The 22,820-nt window shown below is 45.8% G+C and overlaps 2 protein-coding genes across 5 annotated transcripts in view; one reads left to right on the forward strand and one right to left on the reverse strand.

Annotated features, from left to right (window-relative positions):
- Positions 1-11,771, forward strand: part of ALS2CL (ALS2 C-terminal like) — a 45,213-nt gene extending 33,442 nt beyond the window's left edge. For 2 of the 4 annotated variants that reach the window (XM_050970860.1, XM_050970861.1), the window contains 6 exons: positions 1,356-1,513; positions 3,019-3,081; positions 4,013-4,186; positions 5,176-5,218; positions 5,434-5,495; positions 7,515-8,103. In XM_050970860.1, the coding sequence (XP_050826817.1) occupies positions 1,356-1,513; positions 3,019-3,081; positions 4,013-4,186; positions 5,176-5,218; positions 5,434-5,495; positions 7,515-7,860 (846 nt within the window). In that variant the 3' untranslated portion in view covers positions 7,861-8,103. The other 2 variants (XM_018909113.3, XM_030236430.2) reach the window with 2 other exon arrangements.
- Positions 11,772-12,897: 1,126 nt separating this feature from the next.
- Positions 12,898-22,793, reverse strand: JMJD4 (jumonji domain containing 4). The gene is made up of 7 exons (XM_009085747.4): positions 22,675-22,793; positions 20,930-21,407; positions 18,741-18,906; positions 17,434-17,559; positions 15,616-15,883; positions 14,403-14,549; positions 12,898-13,565 (listed from the first exon to the last, which is right to left on the reverse strand). Exons 2-7 carry the CDS (start codon positions 21,186-21,188, stop codon positions 13,254-13,256), a joined length of 1,278 nt encoding a protein of 425 aa, XP_009083995.1. The 5' UTR covers positions 21,189-21,407; positions 22,675-22,793; the 3' UTR covers positions 12,898-13,253.
- Positions 22,794-22,820: the final 27 nt, after the last annotated feature.

Genomic DNA, 22,820 nt, shown 5'->3' on the forward strand with positions numbered 1-22,820 from the left:
GAACTATTATTATTATATTATTATATATTATATATTATATATTATTATAATATAAGGAATTTATATAAGAAACAGGGAATTTAATAATGGAGAATTTATAATAAATAGAGAATTTCTAATAAATAATTTATATGATCAGTAAATTGAATAATGGAGAATTTCATAATAGAGAATTTAATAAAAAATAGAGAATTTTTATAATCAATAAATTGAATAATAGAGAATTTCATAATAGAGAATTTAATAATAAATAGAGAATTTCTAATAAATAGAGAATTTATATAATCAGTAAATTGAATAATAGAGAATTTAATAATAAATAGAGAATTTAATAAAAAATAGAGAATTTTTATAATCAGTAAATTGAATAATAAAGAATTTCATAATAGAGAATTTAATAATAAATAGAGAATTTACTAATAAATAGAGAATTATATAATCAGTAAATTGAATAATAAAGAATTTCATAATAGGGAATTGAATAATAAATAAAGAACTTAAATAACAAGATCTTAATAATAAATATTTTAATAGTAAATAGACAATTTAATTATGGAGATTTAAATAATAAATTGGGAATTAAATAATAGAGAATTTACTATCAGAACTAATTTATTAATAGAGAATTAATAGATAATTTAATAATGGAGAATTTAATAAAAATAGAGAATTTTTATAATCAGTAAATTGAATAATAAAGAATTTAATAATAGAGAATTTAATAATAAATAAAGAATTTATATAACAAGATCTTAATAATAATTTGTTTAATAGTAAATAGACAATTTATTTATGGAAATTTAAATAATAAATCGGGAATTTAATAACAGAGAATTTACTATAAGAACTAATTTAATAATAGAGAATTAATGGGTAATTTAATAATGGAGAATTTAATAATAGACAATTTAATAATAGAAAATTTATATAGTAGAGACTTTAAGAATAAATAAAGAATTTATATAATAGAGAATTTTAGAATAAAGATTTTAATAATAAATAGAGAATTTAAAAATAAAGAATTTATGTAATGAATAGATACTTTAATAATAGAGAATTTATTAGTAAATAGGGAATTTAATAATACAGTAATTAATAATAAATAATTTGTTTAAAAACCAGAGAATTTATAGAATAGAAAAATTAATAATAAAGAATTGGTGTAATAAATAGTGAGGTTGTTTTTCCCTGGAGCACCTTTTGTTCCCTCTGGAATATCCCAGCAAATCCCAGCTGGAAAAGGGAGCAGGGAGCATTGACAGCATCCAAAAGATCCCAAATTCCAGCTGGGAATTCCGGGACAAATCCTTTGGGGCTTTTCCTCTCCTCCTGATCCACGAAATTGGAATTTCCAGGCGTTGGGATCTTCCCTGCATCCCTTGGGAAAGCTGCTCCGGGCTCTGACCGTGGCGTTCCAGGCAACGTATTCCGGGATCGGGGCCAACCGGCACCTGCTGGCCATGGCGCAGGAGGAGGTCAAGTTCTACTCCAAGAAAATTTGGGAATTCTACCAGTGAGTCCAGCCTGGAGCTTCTCCATGGGGTGGGAGCTTGGGATGGACCTTTGGGATCATGGGATTAGGAGCCGGGCCTTATTCGTGTTCCTGTTTTCTTGGGAGTTCTTGGGAGTACTTTGAAATTCTTGGGAATTCTTGGGAGTTCTTTGAAATTCTTGGGAATTCTTGGGAGTTCTTGGGAGTGCTTTGGAATTCTTGGGAAATCTCTGAAATTCTTGGGAATTCTTGGGAGTACTTTGAAATTCTTGGAAGTTCTTCGGAATTCTTGGGAGTACTTTGGAATTCTTGGGAAATCTCTGAAATTCTTGGGAGTTCTTGGGAGTTTTTTGAAATTTTTTAAAATTCTTGAGAGTTCTTTGGAATTCTTCAGAATTCTTGGGAGTACTTTGGAATTCTTGAGAGTTCTTTGAAATTCTTGGAAGTTCTTTGAAATTCTTGGGAATTCTTGGGAGTAGTTTGGAATTCGTGGGAATTCTTTGAAATTCTTGGGAGTCTTGGGAGTGCTTTGGAATTCTTGGGAGTTCTTTGAAATTCTTGGAAATTCTTTGAAATTCTCGGAAGTTCTTTGAAATTCTTGGGAGTTCTTGGGAGTTCTTTGGAATTCATGGGAGTTCTTTGAAATTCTTGGGAGTGCTTTGGAATTCTTGGGAAATCTCTGAAATTCTTGGGAATTCTTGGGAGTTCTTGGGAGGTTTTTGAAATTTTTTAAAATTCTTGAGAGTTCTTTGGAATTCTTCAGAATTCTTGGGAGTACTTTGGAATTCTTGGGAATTCTTTGAAATTCTTGGGAGTTCTTTGGAATTATTTGGAATTCTTCAGGATTCTTGGGAGTACCTTGGAATTCTTTGGAATTCTTCAGAATTCTTTGAATGCTTTGGAATTCTGGGGAATTCTTTGGAATTCTTGGGAGTCTTTGGGAGTTTCTGGCAGAGCGGCTTCCTCGAGGTGACAGCGTCAATCGGAGCACAAATCCCTGTGGTTGGAAATCCGTGACTGAAGGAAAAATGGGATCATGGAATGCTTTGGGTTGGAAATCTCATCCAGCTCCAGTCCCTTCCTACTATCCCAGGGTGCTCCAAGCCCCGTCCAACCTCTCCTTGGACTTCCAGGGATCCAGGGGCAGCCACAGATTTTCTGGGAATTCCATCCCAGCCTCTCCCCACCCTCCCAGCCAGGAATCCCTTCCTAAAATCCAACCCGAACCATTCCAGGATTTTCTGGGAGACCAAGACAAAGGCCAGCTGCTTTTCCAGAGTGGGATCAGGAATTGTGACCACTGTGCTCCTTAGAATCCATGGAAATGCTGGAATTCTCAGCCATTCCTGGTGCTTCTGCTGCTCCAGCAGGAACCCCTCAAACACCGCCACAATTCTGCCGCAATTCCAGGGATTTTCACCCATTTCCCACTGGGTGCTGGGACAGCTGGGACAGCTCCTCCTTTGGGAACAAATTATCCTTAAAAAAAAGCCAGGGAAGGAACTAATCCTTGTTTTTGTTCCCAGGGGTTTGCTCCGGCTGGCCCTGGAGCGGAAGGGCCGCGCGCCCGCGCAGGACGCGGATCCCAGGTCGGTGGCACCTCCGGAGCTTCCGTGTGCGGATCCTGCTGGGATTTACCGGGGTCCTGAAATTCAGGAAGTGCTGAGCTCATGTTTGTCTGCCTGAGCCAGGCTTAGTGCCCGGCCTTTGTCTGCCTGAGCCAGGCTTAGTGCCCGGCCTTTGTCTGCTTGAGCCAGGCTTAGTGCCCAGCCTTTGTCTGCCTGAGCCAGGCTTGGTGCCCGGCCTTTGTCTGCCTGAGCCAGGTTTAGTGCCCAGCCTTTGTCTGTCTGCTAGAGCCAGGCTTAGTGCCCAGCCTTTGTCTGCCTGCTAGAGCCAGGCTTAGTGCCCGGCCTTTGTCTGCCTGAGCCAGGCTTAGTGCCCGGCCTTTGTTTGAGCCAGGCTTAGTGCCAGGTTTTTCCCAGAGACTCCAAAGATCTCCTGGAGCTCCAGGTTTTTCCCAGTGACTCTGGAGATCTGGAGCTCCAGGTTTCTCCCAGTGAATTTCCTGGAGATCTCCGGCTGCTCCAGGTTTTTCCAGGGACTCCAAAGTTCTCCTGGAGCGCCAGGTTTTTCCAGGGACTCTGGAGATCTCCTGGAGCTCCAGGTTTTTCCCAGTGAATTCCCTGAGATCTCCTGGAGCTCCAGGTTTTTGCTGATGACTCCAAAGATCTGGAGCTCCAGGTTTCTCCCAGTGAATTTCCTGGAGATCTCCAGCTGCTTCAGGTTTTTCCAGGGACTCTGGAGATCTCCTGGAGCTCCAGGTTTTTCCCAATGAATTCCCTGAGATCTCCTGGAGCAGCAGATCCTCTTGGATCAACTTCTGGCCACCGCAACCCAACCGCGCCAAACTGGGAAGAGCGGAAAACAAGGAGAACCCCTCGGAAATGCCTCTTCCGTGGGTTTGGGAATATCCACGTGGATTTCCCTGGAAAATCCCAGTTTTTTTTCCTTGTTTTGCAGCCTCGGGAAGGGCTCCAGCCTGGTGCTGCCGCTGATCCTGCCCGGATTCTATCCCGAGCTCTCCATGCTCTACATGCTCCAGCACCAGCGCGAGGACGAGCTCTACTGCCAGGGAATCGTGGAGCTCAGCCTCTTCCCGGATATCCAGCTCCTGGAATTCCTGGATGTGCAGAAGTAAGAGGGATTTTCCCATCCCTAGGGAAAAATCTCAGAAAGGTTGAGTTGGTGCTGGATTCATCGTTGGTTTTTCCCAGTTTTTCTTTGGAGTTTCTCCCAGAATTCCTACTTGGGAATGTTTGGCTGGAGGAGAATTGGTAATGGGAAGCTGCTGCTATCCCTGCTAATCCTCATTTTTGTGTGGAAAATTCCCAAATTTTTTGCTCTGAATCATCTGGAATGGATAAATGTCTTGGAAAAGGAATGTTCATTCCAGGGTATTCCCTGTTTAAATGTGGAAATGTGAAAAGATGGAAAAAGGGGAGGCAGATGTTTCCCTCATCCATTCCTGCTCCTGGATCCACCTCTGGAAGTGACAGGAAGCACCTTGGGAATTTTCCTCCAGGATTTCAGGAATGCAGCGGATCCAGGGTCTCAATTGGATTCTGTCCAAAAGAAATGAGAGGAATTGGATCCAAAAGTGCCAAAATTTCTCATGGATTATCCCAGGATCATCCCTGAGGAACGCAAACTCCAATGGGAGCTCCCAGGGCAGTGGATCCATGGGATGGGAGCTCCCAGGGCAGTGGATCCATGGGATGGAGGGCAGTGGATCCATGGGATGGAAACTCCCAGGGCAGCGGATCCATGGGATGGAAACTCCCAGGGCAGTGGATCCATGGGATGGAGGGCAGTGGATCCATGGGATGGAGGGCAGTGGATCCATGGGATAGGAGCTCCCAGGGAAGTGGATCCATGGGATGGGAGCTCCCAGGGCAGCGGATCCATGGGATGGGAGCTCCCAGGGCAGTGGATCCATGGGATGGAGGGCAGCGGATCCATGGGATGAGAGCTCCCAGGTTCCTGAGGCAAATCCCACCTGGAGCAGGGCCAGGAGAGGAGCAAACGGAGCCTCCGAGGCTTTGGCAGCACCTTGGAGGTGGAGATGGAAGAACCGACGGGATTCAGGATGGAATCCATCCTAAATCCCGCTTTTCCCTTTCCAGGCACCTGTGGCCTCTCAAAGATCTCACCCTGACCTCCAACCAGGTAGGGAAAACTCTTGGAGCCAGCTGGGAATGGGAATGGGACACGGAATTGGGCTTGGATGAGGACAGAGCTTCTCCTAATGAATCCCAGGAATCCGAGCTCCACGATCAGTTCCCATCCAGAGGCTCTGCCCGTGGATTTCCACGGAGGTTTTGTGGGATGGCTCCGGAATCTCTGCCCCCGGTGTTCCAAAGGTCTCCCTGTATCTTTTCCAGAGGCGCTCCCTGATCAAGGATAAATGTTTCCTGTCTGCCACCGAGTGTCTGCAGAAGCTCATGTGAGTCCCTGTCCAGCTCTTCCCACCGAAATCCAGGGATTTTTCTGGGAAATGCCGGGAATTTGTACCTGTTTCTAAAGCATTCCCGGGCTATTCCATTCATTATTTAAGGAGAAGTTGTTTGGGATGTGCTTTCTGGTTCAAAGCGGATTCCATGGAATTTTTTCCTCCAAAACTCCGTGAAGACATCGATGATGAAATCCAGCAGTTCCCTGCTGAGCATCTTCCACTGCCCACAGACATTCCCTGGGAAGGAATTCCAGGCTGGGAATGTGGGGAGGGGCTGGGATGGAATTCCCAGAAAATCTGTGGCTGCCCCTGGATCCATGGAGGTGTCCGAGGCCAGGCTGGAGCAGCCTGGGACAGTGGGAATTGTCCTTGGCCATGGAATGGGATCATCCTTAAGGTCCCTTCCCACCCAAACCATTCCACGTTTTCTCCCTATGGAAAATGGCCCTGGAGCAGCTCCTACAGTCAGACCTGGGTTGGGATTTGAGTTGGGATTATCCCATGGCCATGTTGGATTTGGGATCCTTTAGTATCCAGAGGCTTTTCTGGGAATGTTCCTGCTCCTTCAAGTTACCTTCCCCCAGCTCTGCCTTTCCTTCTCCAGCTGGAAAAGAACCTTGGGGAGGAGTTTTCCCTGTGGGAATGGGGAGGGACTGGGATGGATTTCCCAGAGGAGCTGTGATTGCCCCTGGATCCTTGGAAGTGTCCAAGGAAAGGTTGGACAGGACTTGGAGAATCCTGGGATAGTGGGAGGTGTCCCTGCCCATGGAATGGGATGAGATGTTCCTTAAGGTCTCTTCCAACCCTAAACCATTCCAGAATGATTATTCCACACAAAATCTTGGATCAAAGGGAATTGACTGCTTTCACCTGGAGAGCAAATTTGGCTTGGCTAGGATTTCCTGGGATTCCAGAGCCTGTTCCTCTGGATATGGGCTCCAGGAGGTTCATCCTTCCAGTGGAGCATCCCAAGAGCTTGAGTGGATTCATGGGATGGAATTCCCAGGGAACTGGATCCATGGAATGGGATCCACCTTGGAGACAGCAGGAATTTCATCCTGAGGAAAATGGACAGGAATGTCCCATTCCACATTTGAGACACCAGAAATGTCCCATTCCATGTGGGAGACAGCAGGAATGTCCCATTCCACTTGAGAGATCCCTGGAATGTCCCATTCCATATGGGAGACACTGGGAATGTCCCATTCCACCCTGGAATATCTCCTGGCCCAACCTTCTGGTTTCTCCTCTTTCCTCCACACTTTGGAGCCAACCCATGAACTCCAAATCTCCTGAAATCCTTTCATCCCTAAATTTAATTTATTTTGTTTTAAATCTGTTTTTTCCGGAGGCAGCTTTTCCATGGCCCTTTTATCCTGACAGCACCACGGTGGATCCCAGGGAAAAGCTGGAAATCTTCTGGAAGAGGATCTCCAGGAATGTCCCATTCCACCTTGGAGATCCCAGGAATGTCCAATTCCATATTGGAGATCCCAGGAATGTCCTGGAATATCTCCTGGCCCAGTCTTGGTGTCTTCTCTTTCCTCCACCCTTTGGAGCCAATCCATCAATCCTTTCATCCCTAATTTATTTTTATTTTTTAAATCCTTTTTTTCCGGAGGCAGCTTTTCCATGGCTCTCTTATCCCGACAGCACCACGGTGGATCCCAGGGAGAAGCTGGAGATCCTGCGGAAGAGGATCTCCAGGAATGTCTCATTCCATCCTGGAGATCCCAGGAATGTCCCATTCCATAGGGGAGACACCAGGAATGTCCCATTCCATATTGCAAACACCAGGAACGTCCCATCCAATATTGGAGGTCCCAGGAATGTCCCATTCCACCCTGGAATATCTCCTGGCCCAACCTTGGTTGGTTGCCTCCTCTTTCCTCCACACTTTGGAGCCAACCCATGAACTCCAAATCTCCTGAAATCCTTTCATCCCTAATTTTTATTTTTTAATCCCATTTTTCTGGAGGCAGCTTTTCCATGGCCCTTTTATCCCGACAGCACCACGGTGGATCCCAGGGAGAAGCTGGAGATCCTGCAGAAGAGGATCTCCAGGAATGTCTCATTCCATATGGGAGACACCAGGAATGTCCCAGTCCATATTTCAGACACCAGGAATGTCCCATTCCACCTTGGAGATCCCAGGAATGCCCCATTCCATACTGGAAGCACCAGGAATGTCCCATTCCACCTTGGAGACACCAGGAATGTCCCATTCCATGGGGAGACACCAGGAATGTCCCATTCCATATGGGAGACACCAGGAATGTCCCGTTCCACCCTGGAATATCTCCTGTCCCAACCTTGGTGTCTTCTCTTTCCTCCACCCTTTGGAGCCAACCCATGAACTCCAGAGCCGATCCATCAATCCTTTCATCCCTAAGTTGTTTTTTTTTTTTTAATCCCATTTTTCCGGAGGCAGTTTTTCCATGTCTCTCCTATCCCGACAGCACGACGGTGGATCCCAGGGAGAAGCTGGAGATCCTGCGGCAGACCTACGAGGAGCTGGAGCTGACGGTGTCGCGGCTGCCGGGCGCCGAGCGCCGCCTGCCCATGGACGACCTCCTGCCGCTGCTCGTCTTCGTCGTGTCCCGAGCCAGGTCCGCGCCGCCCGCTCCCTCGGGAACGCTTCCAGCTGGAAGGATTCCACTGGAAACTTCGGGGATTTGGGCCTTGGATGTGTTGGGGGTTTGGGGTTTTTTTCCAGAGGTGCGGTTGGGTTTTTGGGATGTGAAGTGCCCATGGAATTCTGGAGTGTCCGTGTTTTATCCCCAAGGGTATTTCATGGAAAAGGAGATTCCTTTATCCCAGAATTCCAGAGTGTCCGTGTTTTATCCCTGATGATATTTCATGGAAAAGGAGATTCCTTTATCCCAGAATTCCAGAGTGTCTGTGTTTTATCCCAAAGGATATTTCATGGAAATGAGATTCCTTTATTCCAGAATTCCAGACTGTCTGTGTTTTATCCCAAAGGATATTTCATGGAAAAGGAGATTCCTTTATCCCAGAATTCAGAGTGTCCGTGTTTTATCCCAAAGGATATTTCATGGAAATGAGATTCCTTTATTCCAGAATTTCAGAGTGTCCGTGTTTTATCCCAAAGGATATTTCATGGAAAAGGAGATTCCTTTATCCCAGAATTCCAGAGTGTCCATGTCTTATCCCAAAGGATATTCCAGGGTTTTCATGGAAAATCAGATTCCTTTTATCCCGGAATTCTGGAGTGTCCGTGTCTTGTCCCAAAGCTATTTCATGGAAATGAGATTCCTTTTATTCCAGAATTTCTGAGTCTCTGTGTCTTATCTCAGACCCTATTCCAGGGTTTTTATGGAAAATCAGATTCCTTTATTCCAGAATTCCAGAATGTCCGTGTCTTATCCCAAAGGATATTGCATGGAAATGGGGGTCCTTTTATCCTGGAATTCCAGAGTGTCCGTGTTTTATCCTAGACAATATTCCAGGGTTTTTATGGAAAAAGTGTTTCCTTTTATCCCAGAATTCCAGGATGTCTGGACCTTATCCCAAAGGATATTCCAGGGTTTTCATGGAAAATCAGATTCCTTTTATCCCGGAATTCCAGAGTGTCCATGTCCTATCCCAAAGGATATTTCATGGAAAATCAGATCCCTCTTATCCCAGATTTCCAGAGTGTCCATCTCTTATCCCACAGATAATTGGGATTGTGGGAAGTCCCTTCCCATGGATCATCTTTAAGGACCTTTCCAACCCCAAACACTCTGGAATTCTGGGATTCTGGGATTCCTTTTCCATCCTCAACAGGGACTGGGATTCCTTTGGGAGATGAGGAATCCGAAATCCATCCAGCAACTGGAATTTCCTCTGGATGGATCTGGAATTTTCTTGGGATGGAGCATCCCAAGTTGTGGCTGCTCCATCCCTGGGAGTGTTCCCAGAGAAAAGCGCTTGGAAAAAATTGGGATAATGGGAAGTCCCTGCTCATGGATCATCCTGAAGGAGCATTCCGGCCCCAGACGCTCCAGAGTTCTGGGATTCCGGGATTCTGGAGTTCTGGGATTCTGGAATGGTGGGATTCCAAGATTCTTGGATTCTGGAATGCTGGGATCCTGGAATTCTGGAGTTCTGGGATTCCGCAAATCAGGAGTTCCAGGACTCTGGGATTCTGGAATTCTGGGATTTGGGGATTCTGGGATTCCGGAATTCTGAGATCCCAGATCCCTCCAGCAGATCCGGATGCACCAGCACTGGAATTCCAGAGTTTTCCTCCCCCTCTCCAAAATCCCAACCCCTCCACATGCCCTGAGATTTTCCCTGGATTTTGGGATTTGTTTTTCCCTAGGATCCAACACCTGGGAGCTGAAATCCACCTGATCCGGGATTTGATGGATCCGACCAACCAGGGCGGAATGTTGGACTTCCTGCTGACGGCTCTGGAGGTAAGGGGAATTTTTCCCAGGAATTCCGGCAAAATTCCAGCTTTTCTGGAATGGAATTTTCCGGAATTTATCCCCTTGCTGGGCTGGAAGAAAATCCTAATCCTTAATTCCGGCCAGATTGAATTCTGTTGGAATTCTCCTTGGGATCAGCAGGGATTCCCTGCCTGCAGGAGCTTGGATTTGATCCCAGAATTCCCAGATTTTTCCCTGATTTTTGCTCCGTTCCCTCCCCAGTCGTGCTATGAACACATCCAGAGGATCCGGCTCCATCCAAAGGAAAACTCCCACAGCTCCTGATCCATGGGGAAAACCCAGATTTTCCCGGATTTTCTGGACAAAGCGGGAATTTTACCCCTGGCTGCCTTTAAAGGGAAGAATTCCTCCCCAGCCGAGGTTTTCCTGATCCCAAAAAACACTGGAAGGGCTGGAATTTCCATCTCTTGAGGTTTTTTTTTTCGGAGTTTTATCCCCTTTTCCTGCAAATTATTCCCAGGAAAAATCTCCTTTTCCTGCTCAGGATGGGGTTTTTCTTTTTTGCACTGGAGAATTCCCAGAAAAAGAAGGAATTTCTTTGGGAAAACCCATTTTTTAATGGGATTTCTTGGACTGGGAAGGAGAGCTCATCCCAAAACTCCGAAAAATTCCTGGAATGAGAGGAGATTTTTCCCACCCCTCTTTTTCCTACTTTTCCCAACTCAGGATTTCTCCAATTCCACTTGGAAGCTGCTATTCCCAAATTTCCTGATTTTCCCATGCTCCAAGATTTTGCTTTATCCTTGGGAGACCTCAGGGGTGATCCCACACCTTGGAATTCTGGGGGGGGGGGGCTTGGAAAAAACGCGGAATTCTCCCGGATTTTGGGAAATTCCGGGGAAACAACCAGAAATGATGGAATAGAACCTCCAATCCCAACTGGATTCGTGCCCCGAGCTGGAATTTCCCTTTGGAAAAGGAATATTTGGGATATTCCCAATGGATATTTGGGATGCTGTTCCCAGCATCCCAAAACAATTTAAAAAGAGCCTAAAAAAATCTTATTTTTGACAGCTTTTATCCCTTTTTTTTTCATTTTTCCTGGGATTTTTTTTCCTATCCAGGACAATAAAACTCCCCAAGCTTTTCCCAGCTGTTTTTTCCCAAGTTTTCCTGATTTTCTAAATGAAGGAAAAGTGGATCCTGGATATTTTTGGAAATGGAAGAATTGGAAATCCAAAGCTTTAAATAAATGGGATTTTTGTCATTTTTTCCTTGGGATTTCTTCATTTTTCCCAGGAATTTTTTACTTTATCCAGATGACTCCGGGAAAACAAAACCCCCCAAGATTTTTCCTCCCATTTTTCCCAAATTTTATCCTTTAATAAAGAACAGATTAATCACAAGAATTAATTTATTAATGAGAGAATCCCATGGGAAGATTGCCAGGAATTTTTTATTTAGATAAAATCATTGGAATTTTGAAGAAATTCCAGGATCCACGTGCTCCTTATTCCAGTTTTTCTTGTTTTCAGGAATTCGGGGATTTTCTAAACAAAGGGAAAGTGGATCCTGGATATTTTTGGGAACAAAAAATTGGAAATCCAAAGCTTTCAAAAAATGGGATTTTTGTCATTTTTTCCCTTGGGATTTCTTCATTTTTCCAAGGAATGTTTTGCCTTATCCAGGTGACTCTGGGAAAACAAAACCCCCCCAGATTTTTCCTCCCATTTTCCCTGAATTTCATCCTTTAATAAATAACAGATTAATTCCTGTATTAACTAATTAAGAATTAATATATTAACGAGAGGATCTCACTGGAAGTTTGCCAGGAATTTTTATTTAAATAAAACTCTTGGAATTTTGAAGATTCCAGGTTCTGCGTGCTCCTTATTCCCAATCTTGGTCATCTTCAAGAATCCGGGAATTTCCTAAAGGAAGGGAAAAAAAAAATGCGAAATTCCTGCTGGAAAAGGACATGCAAAGTGCAGGGGGGGTAAAAATTCCAAGGAATTCAAGGAAAACGAGGTGGATTTTCAGTTTGACTTCCTAAAACTTCCCGAAATTCCAAGTTTTTCTCGGCTTTGGTTTTGGGAAGAATTCAAGCCAGGCCTGAAGGTAACAGTGTGCAGCCATTTGTGCTTCCTGGTTTTGGGTTTTTCCAAGGAAAAGCAGGAGGGGGGAGGTTCCACTGGGAATATTCTGGGTGGGAATTGTGCTGTGGAAGCGTGCAGGAGGTGCTGGATCCACAAAAAAATTCCACAAGGAAATTTTTTTCCCTGAGTGCCTGCTCAGAATCCTAAAAAATTTGGGATTTTCCTTCAGCTGGGATGGGTTTTTTTTCCCCCAAATTCCTCCAAACCACTCAGAACTCTCCTGATCTTTCCTGGAAGGAATTCTGGGCCTTGGGATGGAGTGTGGAATTCTGGGAGCACATTCCCATTCCTGGTTTTTACTGGGATGAGTGGAGGCAGGTTTTGCTTGGAGTTGAGTTAAATTTAACCCTGAGCGTCTCGGCTTTGGAAATCCCACTTTGGAAGACACAGAACCAGCATTCCCAAATCCAGGCTCCAGCTCAGGCTTCCATGGAATTCAGCTGGAATTCCCTAAAAAGGGATGGAAAAGCTGAGCTGCACCTGGAAGTAGGAGAGGTTTTAACAAAGCTGAGCTTAAGCACAGGGAATTTGCTTCATTCCGACAGCAGATGATCCACAGGGAATTTGTTCCCTGAGTGAGGCTCAGAATCGTAAGGAAGTTTGGGATTTTCCTTTGGCTGGGATGGTTTTTTCCTTCATTCCTCCAAAGCACAGAACTTTGGGAATGTTCTCCCTCCTTCCTGAATGTTCTGCTTCCATTGGTCTTCATCCCACTGGAGTAAAGCTCCTGTCCAAGTCCATTTCCTCCAAAGCCTTTGGAAAGAAGCTGGAAAAGAGGGAATTCAGAGCAGGGCCGTGTCTATGGCCGATTCCAGGTGCTGGCTCCATGGAATTCCTTAGGCTTCCATGGAATTCAGCTGGAATCCCTTAAAAAAGGATGGAAAAGCTGAGCTGCCCCTGGAAGTAGGAGAGGTTTTAACAAAGCTGAGCTTAAGCACAGGGAATTTGCTTCATTCCAACAGCAGATGATCCACAGGGAATTTTTTCCCTGAGTGATGCTCAGAATCCTAAGGAAGTTTGGGATTTTCCTTTGGCTGGGATGGTTTTTTCCTTCATTCCTCCAAACCACTCAGAACTTTGGGAATGTTCTCCCTCCTTCCCAAATGTTCTTCTTCCCACTGGAGTAAAGCTCCCGCCCAAGTCCATTTCCCCCAAACCACTGGAGGCAATTCCAAACCATTCCCGTGGTTTGGAATTCAGAGCAGGGCGGTGTCGATGGCCGCCTCCAGGTGCTGGAGCAGCGCCTCGGGATCGGGGCACAGCGAGCTCGGGTCCAGCCTGCGGAAATCCTCGTTGGCGCTCAGCGAGCTCAGCACCTTCACCGTCCTCTTCAGGTCGAAGACGGCGTGCAGCATTCCCAGGGTGGAAATGGCGGCTCTGGAATTGTTCTGGGACGAGGATTCCTCATCCAGGCCCTTCTCCAGCACGGAAATCCGGTTCTCCGCGATGACCTTGAGGAAGTTGTAGAATTCCTTGTAGTCGATGCCCGTGCAGGATTTCATGATCAGCTAAAGGGGGAAACGGAGTGAGAGTGGGAATGACAGCAGGAAAAATCCAGGAAAAACTCCCTAAAATTGGATTTAGGAATTCTCTGGCATCAGAAATAACGATGTTTATATAATATTTCATTGGAATTGCGTCTGGATCCAAAGAGACCTGGGGTTGTTTTTCCCAAATATTAATTGTGGGAATTTTCCCAAATATCCGTTCTTGGAAGGAAATCGACCCAAGGAGAGGGAACAGCTTCCAGAAATTAATTGGAATTTAGAAAATCTTCTGGTTCATCCAGAAGATTTTGGAAGGAATCCCACCCATCCTCTTCCTCATGGAATTTTGGTTGGATTGTGGAGTTTGGTCTTCTGGATTCTCTCCCATTTCCAGGGATCCAGGGGCAGCCACAGCTTCTCTGGGAATTCTCTCCCAGCCAGGAATTCCTTCCCAAAATCCCACCTAAATCCCCATTTTTCCCATGGGAGGCCATTCCCTATGTCCTGTCATTCCCTGTTTATCCCAAATCCCTCTCCAGCTTTTCCAGAGCTTCGTTAGGCTCTGGAAGGGGCTCTGAGGTGTCTCCCTGGAATTTTCCCTTCTCCAGGTGAACATTCCCAGCTCTTCTGATCCCGGAGTTTTCCACCTTTCCAACCAACATTCCAACCTGGCCACAGCCAACAACCAGAAGCAATTCCCAAACTTTCACAGGGAACACTCCCAAACTTTTACGGGGAGCATTTCCCAACCAAACCAATCCGTCCCCCAACTCCTCCTTCCTTGAAAACCACGGGAAATTCCGCTGTGAGAACTCCAAGAATCCCGGAATTCCGGGATAATCCAGGAGTGGGGAGTACCTGGCACTGGAGGTGCCAATCGTCCATGGGATCTTTCCATTGGCTGAGCTCCCTCTGGACGGCCGCCAGCTCATCCTGCAGGAAGCTCCACATGACGGCCACGTTGCAGCCGTTGACCCAGTTGTGGTTGATGGAGATGGTGTCTTCCTGAGGGAAAAGTTTGGGATAATCCATGGATAATTAGTAATTAGTCACTGATTAAGTTATTAGGGATGATATTATGGAATGTGCCGCTCCAAAACCTGATTCCTTCTCGAGAAACCCAAAATGTCCCTAATTCCCAAAATGCTGGCGCTGAGCCAGCTGTGGTTGATGGAGATGGTGTCTTCCTGAGGGAAAAGTTTGGGATAATCCATGGATAATTAGTAATTAGTCACTGATTAAGTATTAGGGTTGATAATATGGAATGTGCCGCTCCAAAAACCCCAATTCCTGAGCAACCCAAAATGTCCCTAATTCCCAAAATGCTGCTGCTGACCCAGTTGTGGTTGATGGAGATGGCGTTTTCCCGAGGGAAAAGTTTGGGATAATCCATGGATAATTAGTAATTAGCAAATAATTGAGTTATTAGGAATGATAATATGGAATGTGCCGCTCCAAAAATCCCATCTTAAAGGATCTTAAGGATCATCCCATTCCATGGGCAGGGACACTTCCCACTATCCAGGGTGCCTGGTGCTCCAAGCTGGAATTCCTCCTTCCTGGGAAGGTTTTCCATCCTTTCCTCTTCCTTTTTCCTGGGATGTTGCTCCTCCCCCTCACTCCAATTCTATGCCATGGAATTCCTGGGATGGTCTGGGTGGGAAAGAACTTTTGGGATCATCCCATTCCCACCATCCTTAGGTTCTCCAAGCTGGAATTCCTCCTTCTTGGAAAGGATTTCCATTGTTCCCTATTCCTTTTCCCCAGGATCTTCCTCCTCCTCCTCCTCACCCCAATTCCATGCCATGGAATTCCTGGAATGGTTTGGGTGGGAAAGGACCCTAGGGATCATCCCATTACCACTCTCCTAGAGCCTCATCCAAGCTATCCTTGGACACTTCCAGGGACGGAGCTCCTCTGGCAAAACCATTCCAAACCTCCCATCATCACCCAGGAGAAGAGATCAACCTTTTCCCTGGAAATCCCAACTTCCATCCATCCATCCCAACCAAACCCGTGGGATCCCCCTTCCCGATCCCAGAGCAGTTCCCGGCGGGATCCACGCCCTCACCAGGTTATGAACCTGGTGGTGCCACCCGCTGGGAATGAAGACGATCTCTCCGGCTTCCTGGAGGATTTCCAGGGGGGGCTGGCTCTGGCTGTAGCGCGGATAAATCCTCGTATCCCGAAGATCCGGAGCTGTCACGTCAAAGGGGAGGTTCCCGTGGCGATCCTTCAGGAATTCCTCCTGCCCCGCGGGATACAGGAGCCATCTCTTCCTGCCACAGACGTTGGCCGACCAGCTGTAGGAGCGGAAGACGTCGGCGTGGAACGGCGTCCTGGGAAAAATCAGGGATGGGCGGGAATCGATCCCGAAAAATTCCAACAGGGATTCGAGTCGCTGAGAGGCTGAGGGGCTGATCCCAAAATTCCTCGAGCAATTTCAGTTGAGTTATGGGAGTTTTTGTTATTGAAAGGCCATTACATGGATACTGATCCCGAAATTCCTCATGGAATTTCGGATGGATTATCGACTTTGGCTAATAGGAAAGTCAATATATGGATATTGATCCCAAAATTCCTCATGGAATTTCAGTTGGATTATGGAGTTTTGGCTATTAAAAAGCCACTGTATCCATACCAATCCCAAAATTCCTTATGGAAATTTGCATGGTTTATGGAGTTCTGGCTATTAGAAGGCCATTATATGGATACTGATCCCAAAATTCCATGAGGAATTTCAGTTGGATGATGTGGTTTTGGCCATTAAAAGGCCACTGTATCCATACAGTGAATACAGTGAACATTCCACTGAATCCCAAAATTCCTCATGGAAATTTGGCTGGATGATGGGAGTTTTGGCTATTAATAGGGCATTGTGTGGATACTGATCCTGAAATTCCTCATGGAATTTTGGATGGATTGTGGAGTTTTGTCTATTAGAAGGCTATTATATGGATGCTGATCCCAAAATTCTGCATGGAATTTTGGTTGGATGATGGAGTTTTGGCTATTAAAAAAATCACTGTATCCATCCTGATCCTAAAATTCCTCTTGGAATTTCAGTTGGACGATGGGGTTTTGGCTATTAAAAGGCCATTATATCCATCCTGATCCCAAAATTCCATAAGGAATTTCAGTTGGATTACAGAGTTCTGGCTATCAAAACATCACTGTATCCATAGCAATCCCAAAATTCCTCATGGAATTTTGGTGGGAATTACGAGGTTTTGGTTATTAAAAGGCCATTATATGGATACTGATCCCAAAATTCCCCATGGAATTTCAGTTGGATGATGGAGTTTTGACTATTAAAAAATCACTGTATCCATACCAGTCCCAAACTTCCTCATGGAATCTCAGTTGGATTGTGGGGTTTTGGCTATTAAAAAGCCCCTGTATCCATACCAATCCTGAAATTCAGGTGAAGTCTGGAGTTTTGGCAATTTAAGGGCCATGAGATGGATACTGATCCCAAAATTCCTGATGGAATTCCGGCTGGATAATGGAGGGTTTCATATCCTCTGTGCTTCTCCTCTCTAATTTATCCCCAAAATCCCTTAAGGGCAGGGAATTCTGATAAAACCACCCCAAATGCAACTTCAGAACCAATACTGGGCTGGAATTCTCACTTGGAATTTTCCCCTGGAAAACACCGGAGTTATCCCTACCCATTCCAAGTGGCTGATCCCAAGGGAATTTCTCCTCTAATTTCCCAGACCCTTTTTTGGGGTTTTTTTTTGTGGGCACAATTTGGGGTTTTCCCTTTTCCCTCCCATCCAGAGCCAGCTGGGACACCAGGAAACCTGCCTGGTTATCCCGAGGGATGATGGGATCATGTCCTGGGATATTCAGCTGGAAAAGGGATTTTTTGGGATGAGAGCCTTACCAGGATCCCTTGGGTCCCATGTAGACGAACCGGAAATCATCCACGGCCACGGCATCCCAATATTCGTTGAGCCAATCCGAGGAAAAGTAGACGGGAGTGGTGTAAACATCCTGCTCTGGAAAAGCTCTGGAAAACACAAACGCTTGGAAAAGCAGCTCGGGAAAACGGGATACCGCAAAAGGCAGCGGGAAGAGCAAGGTGGATCCCTTAGGATGGAATTCCAGGGGTTTGGGGTGGAAGGGAGTTGATGAAGGAGAAGCTTATCCCAAATTTTCACTGTCCCAGATGGTTTCAAGTTGGTTTTGGGCACTTCCAGGGATCTGGGGCAGCCATGGCTTCTCTGGGAATTCCATCCCAGCCCCTCCCCATTCCCACAGGGAAAACTTTCTCCCAAGGCTCTTTTCCAGCTGGAGAAGGAAAGGCAGAGCTGGGGAAGGTAACTGCAAGGAGTGGGAACATTCCCAGAAAAGCCTCTGGATACTAAAGGATCCCAAATCCAACATGGCCATGGGATAATCCCAACTCAAATCCCAATCCGGGTCTGACTGTAGGAGCTGCTCCAGGGCCATTTTCCATAGGGAGAAAACGTGGAATAGTTTGGGTGGGAAGGGACCTTAAGGATGATCCCATTCCCATTGTCCCAGGCTGCTCCAGCCTGGCCTTGGACACCTCCAGGGATCCAGGGGCAGCCACAGCTGCTCTGGGAATTCCATCCCAGCCCCTCCCCACATTCCCAGCCTGGAATTCCTGCCCAAATTGAGCTGAAATGGATCCTGAGTTTGGAATAAAAGCTGGGAATTAGGCTGAGGGAATGACATCAGCCTGGAATATTGGGGATTTGAGGAATTCTGACCTCTGTTTGGAGCTGGAGGCCAAGGCTTTGGAATCCCTCAGGGAATGTTGGAATATTTTCCCTCCCTGCTGATGCTGAGCTCGCCTGCTTTGCCTCAAAACCCCAACTGGAACAACTGAAATTCATGGAATCCTGGAATTTTTGGGGTTGGATGGGATCCTAAAGAAAATCCAGTTCCAACCCCGTGCCAGGGACACTTCCCACAATCCCAGGCTGCTCCAAGCCGGCTTTGGGCACTTCCAGGGATGGAGCAGCTTCTCTGGGAATCCCATCCCAACCAGGAATTCCTTCATAAATTAAGTGGGAAACCATTCCCAGTGTCCTGTCATTCCAAGCTTATCCCAAATCCCTCTCCAGCTTTTCTGGAGCCCCTTTAGGCTCAGAGGATTCCGTGGGTCCTTCCCTTCTCCCGAGGAGCATTCCCAGAGCCGGAGGGTTGGGAATGAGCCCTGACCTGCTCAGGTGCCAGTCCTTGAGGTAGAGGCAGCCCCGGGAGGAGCGGTGGCCGTTCCGGATGTATTCCCGCCAATATTCCACGAATTCCTTGAAGGGCAGCTGCTCCTTGGGGTTGGAATTGTATTCCTTGACATCGCAGTTGGCAACGGGCACCACGGCTTCTCCTGGAATTACAGATCCCTCGGGAATTCTCCACGGGAATGAGGAGGATTCATCAAATCATCTCCACCTCGATCTCATCCCCATGGAATTCTGGGCTTCAAATATTCCAAAGGATCCGTCCCAATCCCAGAATCATCTTTCCATGGAAACACCATCCAGGAATTACAAATCCCTTGGGAAGGAGGAGGACCCATCAAATCATCTCCCTCAAACTCCTTCCTGCAGAATTCCAGGCTTCAGATATTCCAAAGGAACCATCCCAGTCCCAGAACCAACATTCCATGGGAACATCATCCAGGAATTACAAATCGCTCAGGAATTTTCCTCAGGAATGAGGAGGATTCATCAAATCCCATTGCTCAAGCTCATCCCCATGGAATTCAGGGCTTCCAATATTCCAAAGGAATATTCTATATTCCAGAACCATCTTTCCAGGGAAATACAATCCTGGAATTACAAATCCCTTGGGAATTCTCCACAGGAATGAGAAGGACCCATCAAATCATCTCCACCTCGATCTCATCCCCGTGGAATTCTGGGCTTCAAATATTCCAAAGGAACCATCCCAGTATCCCAGAACCAAGCAGGGAAACAAAATCCAGGAATTACAAATCCCTTGGGAATGAGGAGGACCCATCAAATCAATGTGGAATTCTGGGCTTCAAACATTCCAGAGGAACCATTCCAGGGAAACAGCACCCAAATCCAGAGCTGGTTATTTTAGGGGGCTGGATTTTCCTGCTCTTTATCCATGGGCCCCAAATTCTCCTGGGATTCCTCTGCTGTGACCTGGATTTTCCAGCTTTCCCTCTAAAGGGAATTCTCCCCTCAGAAGCATCAGGAGGGAGGCACTGATTAGGACTGGGATGATTCCGGATTTGGAATGATTAAATTATCCAAGATTTTAAATGGATTTAAATCATGAATGATAAAGAAAATGGGGGAATAAATTTCACCTTGGAATCTGCAAACCAGACAGTGAGGAAATTGGAAAAATCCATGGAATAATTTTGGACAAAATCTTGGAATTTGGGTTTTTTTACTGCTTTTATCCCTAAAATTCAGTCCTAAAATACCCAATCCTTCAGGATTTGGGAAAAAATCCCAGGACTTACCAAACTGCTGCAGGAGATGCTCAAAGCTGGGTTTTCCATGGAAAAAAAAATCCATGGAATAATTTAGGATAAGAGCTTGGAATTTGGGGTTTTTTAATGCTTTTATCCCTTAAATTCAATCCTATAAATCTGAATCCTTCAGGATTTGGAACAGTCAAATTCACCAAGATTTTAAATTTAATTAAATGTCAAATAAAAAAATTTGTGAATGAATAAATGGGAAAAAAAATCAATGTATCATTTTAGGAAAATCTTGGAATTTTGTGGGGTTTTTTAGTGCTTTTATCCCTAAAATTCAGTCCTAAAATACCCAATCCTCTAGGATTTGGTAAAAAATCCCAGGATTTACCAAAGTTCTGCAGGAGCTAAAGTTGGTTTCCCTGAAAAAAAATCCATGGATAATCAGATAAGCTTGGAATTTTGGGGTCTTTTAGTGCTTTTATCCCTAAAATTCAATCATGTAAAGCAGAATAATTTAGGATTTGGAATAATTAAATTTTCCAAGATTTTAAATTTAGTTAAATATAAATTTAAAAAAATTTGTGCATGAATAAATGGGGAAAAAAAAATCCATGCATTAGTGTGGGAAAATCTTGGAATTTGGGTTTTTTAGTGCTTTTATCCCTAAAATTCAATCCTATAAAGCTGAATCCTTTAGGATTTGGAATAATTAAATTCCCCGAGATTTTAAATTTAATTAAATATAATTAAAAAATAAATTTGGGAATCAATAAATGAAAAAAAAATCCATGTATTAGTGTGGGAAAATCTTGGAATTTTGTGGGGATTTTTTAGTGCTTTTATCCCTAAAATTCAGTCCTAAAATACCAAATTTAGTGTTTTTATCCTTGAAATTTCAGTCCTAAAATACCGAATCCTTCAGGATTTGGGAAGAAATCCCAGGACTTACCGAAGTTCTGCAGGAGATGCTCAAAGTTGGGTTTCCCATCCCAGGTCACCCAGTTTTTCCTGCTGCCCCAATCCTCGGTGAATTTGGCCGAGAAGACGCAGGGATGGTTGGGAATGAGATAATCCCGGAAAAAATCGGAATAACTGAAGGAATCGGCTTTGTCAATGAAATCCACCTGGCCCCCGGGGAGGGGACCCGCAGAAGAATTCCCAAAATCCCGGAAAAAAGCGGTGGAACAGGCAAAGGTTGCTCTGTCCATGCAGGCTGGAAAAAATTCCTGGCTGAGCCAAGGAATTTGGAAAAATTCACCCCCAAAAAATCCCTGCTAAAAACCAGGATTTGAGGCTTTAAAAGTGTGGGAATTCATGGGGAGATTGAGGGGGAGCGAGTGTTGGGAGAATTTGGATTTTCCATGGTTTTTGGGATAGCTGGGTGTTTTTTATGGATGTTTCTTCCTCTTGTCAGAGCTGGTTCCGTCCTAAAAAAAAGCAGGAAAAGAAAAATTTCAGTGGGATATTCCCAAGGAATGAATGAACTGAAAGGGGGGAGGGAAAAGAAATTCCTGAAATATTTGGGAATGCGCTGGGATCATCCCTTTGTTCCCAGGTCTGGCACCTCACTCTTCCACCAGAGGTTTTCCCAAGGATTTGGGGCAACTGCAGAATAAAAATAGGGAAAAAATGGGAAAGAAACCAAAAAAAGAGGGAAGGGGAAGGCTGAGCACAGAGGGAATAAAGCAAAGAGGATACAGGGATGGGATCTGGGAAACACCGAGGGAAAAGGGGATTTAGGGATCTCCAGGAGGGAATTCCTCCCTCCCAGAGCTCCAAGGGAATATAAAAATTAAGGAACATCCATGAAGGAATTTTCCCTCATGGAGCTCCAAGGGAGTATTGGAATTATGGGAATTCCATGAGGGAATTCCTCCCTCAGAGGTCTCCAAGGGAACACCAGGATTAAGGGAAATCCATGAGGGAATTCTTCCCTCCCAGAGCTCCAAGGGAATGTCAGAATTGTGGGACATCCACGAGGGATTTCATCCTTCAGGGAGCTCCAAGGGAACACTGGGAATAAAGGATTTCCATGAGGGAATTCCCCCCTCACACATCCCCAAGGGAACACTGGGATTAAGGGACATCCATGAGGGAATTCCCCCTCAGAGATCTCCATGGGAACACCGGGATTAGGGAATCTCCATGAGGGAATTCCCCCCTCAGAGATCTCCATGGGAACACCGGGATTAGGGAATCTCCATGAGGGAATTCCCCCTCAGAGATCTCCATGGGAAATCCGGGATTAGGGAATCTCCATGAGGGAATTCCCCCCTCAGAGATCTCCACGGGAACACCGGGATTAGGGAATCTCCATGAGGGAATTCCCCCTCAGAGATCTCCATGGGAACACCGGGATTAGGGAATCTCCATGAGGGAATTCCCCCTCAGAGATCTCCATGGGAACACCGGGATTAGGGAATCTCCATGAGGGAATTCCCCCCTCAGAGATCTCCACGGGAACACCGGGATTAGGGAATCTCCATGAGGGAATTCCCCCCACAGAGATCTCCATGGGAACACCGGGATTAGGGAATCTCCATGAGGGAATTCCCCCCACAGCTCTCCCCGGTGTGGGGGGAGGACCCGGACACCACAGGGCGTCGCACACTCCATCCCCGCCTCGCTCTCCCGTCCCACCCGCACCGTAGCTGCCCGCAGGAACCAGGAGCACCCCGATGGAGCCACACTCACCCCCGCTCCCCTCGGGGCAGCCCCGCGGCGCGAATGGCGGCGTCGGCGGCGACAATGAAAGGCAATGGCGGGCGCTCCGGAACCTCTGCGTCGGGCGGGTGGGGGCCGGGGGGAGGTGAAAAGCGGAGCGCAGCGGCGCGGGGCTC

This window comes from Serinus canaria, chromosome 2, assembly GCF_022539315.1.
Source record: "Serinus canaria isolate serCan28SL12 chromosome 2, serCan2020, whole genome shotgun sequence".
Lineage (NCBI taxonomy): Eukaryota > Metazoa > Chordata > Aves > Passeriformes > Fringillidae > Serinus > Serinus canaria.

What these genes read in the sequence shown, in the direction of transcription:
- JMJD4 (XM_009085747.4), bottom strand. Translation starts at nt 21,188, where the DNA reads ATGGACAGAGCAACCTTTGCCTGTTCCACCGCTTTTTTCCGGGATTTT. An exon ending in ATGGGACCCAAGGGATCCTG is followed by an intron (nt 15,884 to 17,433) that starts GTAAGGCTCTCA and finishes GATTTTTCCCAG; the next exon opens with GACGCCGTTCCACGCCGACG. An exon ending in ACCACCAGGTTCATAACCTG is followed by an intron (nt 14,550 to 15,615) that starts GTGAGGGCGTGG and finishes CTTTTCCCTCAG; the next exon opens with GAAGACACCATCTCCATCAA.